The sequence below is a fragment of the Delphinus delphis genome, chromosome 1, assembly GCF_949987515.2.
Source record: "Delphinus delphis chromosome 1, mDelDel1.2, whole genome shotgun sequence".
Lineage (NCBI taxonomy): Eukaryota > Metazoa > Chordata > Mammalia > Artiodactyla > Delphinidae > Delphinus > Delphinus delphis.
This window is the reverse complement of record NC_082683.1, coordinates 104,824,260-104,832,488: the sequence shown is the minus strand read 5'-3', so window position 1 is coordinate 104,832,488 and position 8,229 is coordinate 104,824,260. Positions and strand designations below refer to the sequence as shown.

The following is an 8,229-nucleotide window of genomic DNA, read 5'->3' as shown; positions in this document are numbered from 1 at the left end:
TCACCTTGTCTGGCCGTCCCCTGGAGGGAGGGTAGGGCAGAAAGCTTCCCGTTGGGCCAGTGACAGGGAAAGGTTTCTGGTGGAGGGAGGAAGACAGTAACATGATCATCTTATAAAACGGAAGCAGGAGGACCCGGGCTTGTGTCTGTGTTGTTTGCCGTATGAAGCCGGAAGGGGAGAGCGTGACAGACATCTCCTAACTATACCCACATCCACATCGTTGTCACCCCCCAGATCAGTGAGTCTTTGTTTTCAGGGTCTCCTTGTGCTGCTTCACCAGGGAGCCGACCCACTCCTTGGTTTTCTGCTTGGCTTCCTCCCAGGTGAAGAGGGGCTCATACCCCAGCTCTCGCTGAGCTTTCTTATAGGAGAAGGTGAACACACTGTTTGACAGGGTTATCAGGTGGCAGTTGAAGGGGGGTCGATATTTGTAAATTGGACTGAGCAAGAAGCTCACTATCTCCAGCAGGAAGGCAAGCCAATACTTCAGAGAAACGGGGAGGCTCATCCCGGAATCCAGGCAGAGGCCCCATTCTTTGCCCAAAGTGTAATTGAGGTCATCATAGCTTTGGTGAGGTGTGCCGTCTGAGATGTAGTAGAACTGTCCTTGGATGCTTGGGGCCTTCTGGGGGTCCCGCAGGGCCCTCGAGGCCAGAATGTGGGCCCAGGCCACGTTGCCAACATAGACTGGGTTGACTCTGGAGAACTTGCAGTGATGGGACAGGATTCCATTGTTCTTCAGGGCACTGTCCACGTGGGCATAAAGTAATGGGCTCCCCTCCCCATAGATGTACATGGGCCTTAAGGCACAAGTGTACAAGGTGCCGCCATTTTTAAGAGCCCACCCATTAGCTCCCAGCACAGCCTTCTCGGCAAGCTTTTTGCTGTATGGGTATGGAGAGGACCATGCCGTTTCCAGATGCTCTTCTTCGTGGCCGTCCTGGATGATCTCCCTGTAGGAGTTGGGCCCAGCCACCTCTATGGTGCTGGTATGGATGAAGACTGGTACACTGGCCTGGACACAGGTCTCCAACAGGAGCTGGGTACCTGCCCACGGGGAGCACACCGTCAGTGTCGGGAAATAGTCCAGAGCCAGCCAGCCATGGACCGTGTCTGCCCCTAGCCCTCAGGGAGGGGGCTATTGCACGAGGAGTGCATTCCTGTGTGTCTCTGGCTGAGATCAGCTTATGCCAAAGCCACAGGACGAAAGCAGAAATGCAAAGAGGCCAAGATTTGGAATCTGGAGATCCAGCATTTCTAGGCTTTTGGATTTCATGGACCAGGGTACGTACTTCTAATGTCAGAAAAGGACAACGAGTTGCCGCTTTATATTTTGCGGAGTAAAGAGGTTTTAAAATGATCATTTATCATCTCTACCACCTCATTAAAGATAGGCTATTTTAACTTAAAAAATTAGGAGGTCATACTCTTAGAATAAGGACAGCTCTGGTTCTTAGGCAAAAGAGGACAGCTGAAGGATTCACATCACACACACACACACACACACACACACACACACACGAGTTGTATATAGGTAATATATACTCTTAAGTACACATTGAATTGTTCCTATTTTTCTCCTTTTTTTTTTTGAAGACCAATAAAAACTTGTCACAAGGACTTTTTTTTGAGTCACTGAGCAAATGATTGGTGGGCTCTGGGGAGAAGCTGGAGATCCAGACTCTGTTTCTGGTTGTGTGTTTCCTACAAAGGCCACTGCTAATTGTGGTCGTGGCTTGTCTACCCAGGTATGAAAAGTCGGGGTGGCAAAGCTTCCTTTCGCTTAGCTTTCTGGAGCTAGCCCTGGCCTTGTGTGTCGAGCCGGAGGACGAAGCAGAAAGGAGTGCACCCTCTGCTGGTAATATCTATCGTGGGAGGATCTTGCAGAATCCCTTTATCTGGGTAGGATTTTAGCTCACGGAGGTCACCCAGAGCGCCTTCCTTACAAGAAGGAAGCAATTTCCTGGGCAAAGCATCATTTTTGGGTGGTATTTTAAAAAATCCTTTTTAAGGTCTTTGTGCAATTTGCTTTTCAGGAGAGACAGCCTCCTTTTTAAAAAATTAAATCTAGAAGCAGAGAAAATTCGGAGCTAATTTACCTGCAGAGGGAGAAATGGCCATGATTGTGAAGTATTTTCTAAACCTGTCAGTGATGCTAGTTTTAGTCAATGGAGGCCTCTAACACTTCTCAGGGATTTCAAATCCCCTGTTGTTGGGAGCTGTGGAGAGTAGAAATTATGAGAGGGGGGCCGAAAACTCAAGACTGGTTAATCTTAGCACCCTCCTGGCAATATAGGGGTGACCGGGGGTGTGGCTAAGTTGAAACTAGAAATGGTCTTTTTTGAAACAGTGCAATTTTAGGCTGGAGATGCAAAAGCAATGAGTTGCTTTAGAAAAGGAGTCTCTGAGTAGACTAACTCTGGCGGGCAGGGCGTGGAAGGCAGATGTTCTGGGGTGCTGTGGTCCTAGAGAGATTGGCCTCCAGGGGTCAGAGGGAGGATACTACACAGCAAGCTAATAAGGGATTTAAGCTAATCCCTTGAGTGACTGTGTCTAGATTTAAAGTAAATTGGAAAGCCACAGTTCAGAAAGGGCCACCAAGCCCTTATGGGATGAGGATCTAAAGAGGGTGTACTTTGGGCACCTGGCTAGGTGCTACTCTTCAATAATAGATCTGGTAGTGAGCTGAAGAGATGGTATTATGGATAATGGGAAATTATTCTTATTAAGAAAATATTACAGGAAGACAAGTGCTGGCTAATTCTGTACTGCCAGACCACTGTGAACCAGCTTTGCCAGTTCTCTTATGAGGAATCCTTCTGGGGGTGGCATTCTCTTTACCCTTATTATCCTTCCTTTGCAGGAAGTCCTGCCCGAAGGAAACCAGCCCAGAGTTGTGGCCCGTCACTCCTAACTGACTTGGGGGTACCTCATACCACAGAGCTCTTAGTTCTTGGCTGTATGGTGACCCTCAACTTAGAGCCACACAGAAAAGCTAGCATGATGACCAAGGAAGAATTTGTAAGGTCTGGTTCCAGCCCAGTGGAGACAGGAGGTGGTTGGATAGCAAGAGTTTGAGGTTGGAGCTGAGTCAACACTTGATTGGACCAGCAGAAGGGTTTTCGTGGCCTTTGGACTCACACAGGCGTGGGTTTAAATTCTAGCCCTTTCACTCCTCCCCAGAGGGCCTTGGACAAGTCCCTTAGCCTGTCTCAGCCCTAGTTTCCTCATCAGAAATACGGAGGATGATGGCCTTGAATCTCTGTTGGTGGTGATGAGGAAAACTACTTGGTGCCCACCCAGCAGGTGTCTACCAGCCTCCTCTTCACTTATCCCAGCTTCTGACCCTCACTTGCCCACTTCCCTTCAGCTCCTCCCCAGGATCCTGTACCTCTCACATTGACATTCATGATGGTCTCTCGCTGAACGGCGTTCATGACGTCGATGACAGAGGCTGTGTGAATGACCACCGAGGCACCCTGGCAGGCTTCCTTCAGGCACTGCTCATCCAGGATGTCTCCTTCCAGCAAGGTCAGCCTGATCTTGCTCTGGAGCTCTGTGTGAACAGGAGTCAGGTCACTGGAAGGCTTTCTGGATCTGGAAGATTCCTGGTGACCCAGGTCTTTAAGGACAGGTAGATTGGGGGGAATGAGGAGTGGGGAGGGGTGAACATCCCATGGAAGGACCAATTAAACAAGGCCACAGAAATCAGAATGTGTAGCATTTCTTGGGAAAGAGCAAACGTCTCTTTCCGTCCCATCTCATTCTAAAAAAGAGAGTTTGAGCAGTGAGGGGTCAAGAGTGCCTGGAACACAAAATTGTTAAAGAGACTCATGGGGAGTTTATAAAATTCATTAAGGAGAGAATTTGCATTTAATTCGGTAGGGAATGGGGAATCCAGTATAGGTTTGGAATTAAAGGAGAAATGTAAACAGTTGTGCTGTAAGAGGCGAACCCTGGCTGCAGTATTATAACGTGGATCAGTCTAGTGGATATAAGAGAAAGCAAGGTGATTGAGGGATTAATTACACCGTCTGAACCACAGTTCACATGGGGAAGACTGGAACCAGGGATCCAGGAGTGGGAGACGAGAAGGGGAGAGGTACAAAAGGTTCAACTTTCAGACCTTACCTTGCCAGGTCCTGGTTCTTACTGGTGATGGGCTGGGAGGAAGAGTCAAAGGCAGCCTGAGTTTTTCCCACTTGAGTGATCAGAAGGATAGTGGCGCTTATTAACAGGAATTTAGGGTGGGCCCGAAGGATGGATTTAACTGAAAGAGCTCTTATTAGATATCATCAAAAGCAGATATCAATGCTGAAAATGAGCCAGCCACCGAGGGACTAACATTCCGGCCATCTAGCCAAGGGTTGCAGAGACAACATCAGGGTCTCTGGCTCCTCTGAAGCCCGCGGGAAGTGGAGCTACTGTGCACTACTGGTAACATCATCACCTCCGATGAGCCCACGACATAAACGCCACGCTACATACAGTTTGGATAAATACCCCGCACTTATTTTGTGCTTTTTATTTTGCACACGACCTTCAGCTTTCTGATTTCCTTTCACAGCTGTCTCATGAGATAGAGATTCTGATTACCACTTTACAGGCGACGAAACCGAGGCTCAGAGAGGGTGAGGTAACATCCAAGTCACACTTCTAATGAAGACTCTAGCCTGCCCCCCGCCCCGCCTCCCGCCCCCCCCCCCCACCCCGCCCAGGCTTCAAGCCTTGCTTGCAGGACGTCAATTTAAATGAAATTGGCAATGGACAGCAGAGAACAGTGAGAGAGAAATTCAGAGTGAAAAATTCAGGGCTGCAGAATTTCCTCCTTGGGTTACAACTTGGAAGAACCTTAAGCCTGCTCTCCTTAAGCCTCTGCAAAATTAGCTCCGCCCCAATGCTTCCACTCCAAAAAGGCCACGAAGTGAGAGAAAGGCAGAGGAATTAGCCGCAGAGTGGAATTTTCTGATTGTGTCCCCACGTCTGCCCTGCCCCTCCCTTACCCTGCCTCTCTTTCAAGGCTAACTTCAGCAGACCGGCTCAAAGGAATTGCTATGCCCTGAAGCCCAAGGCCAAGGGAGGAAAGACCTCTTACCCATTAGTATGCAGGGCCGCAGAGAGAACAGCAGAGGGCGCTGTGTATTTCTCGGCGGTGGAGCCCTAGCTTCCTCCTCCAAGGCTCTGTGGGACTTGGCCAGTGTTTTGCATAGACTGAATATGCAGTTGCTTACGTGGTGTGAACTGGATTGGAGGGAGGCCCAGAGAGAAGCTACTAGACAAACTAGTGATTAAGAGTACAGACGCTGCAGCCAGACCGCCTGGGTTCAAATCCAGCTTTGCCATTTTCCAGGTGGGGGACCTTGAACAAGTTAATTAACCTCTGCAACGTCTGCATATTTGTGTCCCCTCAAATCCATTTGTTGAAATCCTAATGCCAATGTGATGGTGTTAGGAGTTGGGGGGATCTCTGGGTGGTGATTAGGTCATGAGGGTAGAGCCCTCACGAATGGGATTAGTGTTCTTATAGAAGAGACCCCAGAGACATCCCTCGCCCCTTCCACCATGTGAGAAGGTGTAGGCTATGAACCCTGGAAGAGAGCTCTCACCAGGACTTGACCCTGCCTTGATTTTGGACTTCCAGACTCCAGAACTGTGAGCGGTACATTTCTGATTATAAGCTACCCAGCCTGTGGTATTTTGTTGCAGCAGCCTGAATGGACTGGATTCTTCTGTGCTTGTATTCTCATCTTTAAAGAAAGGAGGACACTGTTACCCATCCCAGAGGATTGCGATGAGGAACAGATGCGTTGACACACGTGAAACACTTAGCGCAGTGCCTGGCACAGAAAGAACACCGTGAGTGGTCTCTGTTATTATCCTGACAGAGGCCCCTGCCCCCACCCATGACAGCGCATGACTTATTCACACTGGGGAGATGTTCCTCTTAGGTTGAGCATCACCCTCTCTGGGCATAAGTTGTCAGACTGCCAATATTGCTGAGATGTAGGGATTACAAACAGTTGATGTTGATCAGTTGTGAATTTTTTTTAAAAAAGCAGAGACGTTGTTGAAGCAGAGGATAGAGGAAATAGGATGTTTGCAGAGGTCAGGGGAGAGGAAAGGAGAACAGAGCGATGGGCAGGGTCCAGGAGAGCGAGCTGGGGTGGGGGGGGGGGCTTTGTGTGGGGAGAGGGGTCCTCTGGGCAGCCAGGGCCTGCATGTAGACGGCCAGTCCACTGGGGCTGGGGAGGAGGACAGCGAATTGGTTTGGGGGCGCATAAGGGGGAAATGGCAGAAACTGAAGATTCACTTTCCCAGGAGTCAGCCCTAGGGCCGTGTGATTGGAGTTCTAGTCTAAGCTCTGCTACCCATTAATCCGGGTAGCAAGTCGCTTTACCTTTGTGGACCTCAATTTCCTCATTGTCCAGATGGGTGTTACCCCTCTCCTACCTTCCTCACAGGGTTATTTTGAGGATCTGGGGGGCAAAACAGGTTGGAAAATACACTATAAATCAAGCTTTTGCATTGGCACCATGGGCAGCAATCTGGAAAGAGAGACGTGAGGTGCTACAGCAGATTCTGCAGTCACTTCCTTGTGGTGATGAGAAGAGAGGCGAATGATAAAAAGAGATGTACGGGGAATCCACGCGAGGTGTGTCTGCACTCATGCTGCCTCTTGTTCTGTTTCTGGCTCCCTTGCTGCAAGCCTGTGCACCTTCTGCACTCCCCTCTCTCCTGCTCCATCTCTAATTCTCTCTTTCTCTCTCTCTCTCTCTCTCTCACACACACACACACACACTCACACACACTCGCTTCACCTTCTCTTCCTTCTATTTCACCTTCACTGGAGATGCTCAGTGAAGCCACAGAAAGACCAGAGCAATCAAGAGGGGCGGGGACCCGCTGGTGGGGTCTCCAGGTTAATGGCACTAGCTCGCCCTTTGCAGATGGTACATAGCAAGTGACAAGTCAAAAATCATCAGAACATTGAAGACTTGTTGACAAGGGAGAAAACTGAAACATGATTTTCTGGTTGAGAAGAACAGAGGCTGAAGTGGCTGGTCTACAGCCACCCTCTCTAATCCTGGGTCAGGACCAGAATCATCTCCTGACACCATCTGTGATTACACCGTGGTATTACTCCATCTGTAATCTCCTTTCTGATAACACGGGATTAGCCTTGATTTGACTACAACTTTCCTTAAATTGCTAGACAAGAACCCCCTCCCCACACCTATGCAGGGTTTAAAATGCAGCTACACACCCATGACTCAAGTTCACTTACTAGAAAATTCCTCCCGAACTTCTGGTCTGAAGACTTTGTCCAGCACCCGGATCTCCTGCAGCTCCTTCTCCTCTACCAACAAGTGGACGATCCTCTGACCCAGAAACCCTCCTCCACCTGTCACAAGGCAGCTCCACCCTGCCATGGCCAAACCTGGGCACCGAGAAACACTTGCCAGGAACCAGAAAACCCTGGGGAGCAGTTTGGATGAGAGGTTGACACAGGAGAGAGCCTAAAAGAAATGTCAAGTGATTACATGCTCATAAAAACCCACTGTGTTCCTTCGACTCCATTTTTGCAAAAATCCCATGCACCCCCTCCCAGGAGTAGCTGAAAGAAAATGAAAAAGCTCTAACCTGTTAGATTGTTGCAAGCCAGATGAGAGAGCGGGGTTCTGGTCTCCTTATCTCCCAAAGACAGGACTGGAGGGAGCTTTATGCGCTGTTGCCTCTGACTCAGCCCACTTCACCTTGAACTCTTACTCCATACTCATTGCTCACCCCTGGTCACTTCATCAAAAAGTGGTGAACTTTTAACTTGTATCTCTCATTCCTCCAAAGCACAAGAAGAGAAAGCAAGCTTCAAGGCCACAGTGTGATAAAGATTCTTGGTTCTACCCTCAGCAGGACTCGTGGAGGTCAGTGTCCACTGTCTGGGATCCACGGTCTGTAAACTTAAGCTAGACCGGGAGAAATCTCCCAGCACAGTGTGAATTGCTGCCTTGTGCAGTAAATACATCTGGGCGGGGCGGGGCGGGGCGGGGAGGTGGAGGGTGCCTTCACTCTGGAAGGCAATTTTCTTTCCCACCCAATATATCTGGAGCCTCAATTTCGACTTCCCCCTGGAGAGCTCTGGGTTTCTGGAGGAAGAGCACCATTGAAGGGAAGCTATCTGGTGATAACCACCTAGTTCTAGGACCTGTACAACGAGAGTTAGGAGTATGG

General features: G+C 49.3%; 1 protein-coding gene across 1 annotated transcript; it reads right to left on the bottom strand.

Annotated features, from left to right (window-relative positions):
* Positions 1-235: 235 nt before the first annotated feature.
* On the bottom strand, positions 236-7,430 carry LOC132422304 (3 beta-hydroxysteroid dehydrogenase/Delta 5-->4-isomerase). The gene is made up of 3 exons (XM_060007098.1): positions 7,286-7,430; positions 3,392-3,556; positions 236-1,047 (listed from the first exon to the last, which is right to left on the bottom strand). The coding sequence occupies exons 1-3, from the start codon at positions 7,428-7,430 to the stop codon at positions 236-238; spliced, it is 1,122 nt and encodes a 373-aa protein (XP_059863081.1).
* Positions 7,431-8,229: the final 799 nt, after the last annotated feature.

What these genes read in the sequence shown, in the direction of transcription:
- LOC132422304 (XM_060007098.1), bottom strand. Translation starts at nt 7,430, where the DNA reads ATGGCAGGGTGGAGCTGCCTTGTGACAGGTGGAGGAGGGTTTCTGGGT. An exon ending in AGTTCGGGAGGAATTTTCTA is followed by an intron (nt 3,557 to 7,285) that starts GTAAGTGAACTT and finishes CTGTTCACACAG; the next exon opens with AGCTCCAGAGCAAGATCAGG. An exon ending in CATGAATGTCAATGTGAGAG is followed by an intron (nt 1,048 to 3,391) that starts GTACAGGATCCT and finishes CCCCGTGGGCAG; the next exon opens with GTACCCAGCTCCTGTTGGAG.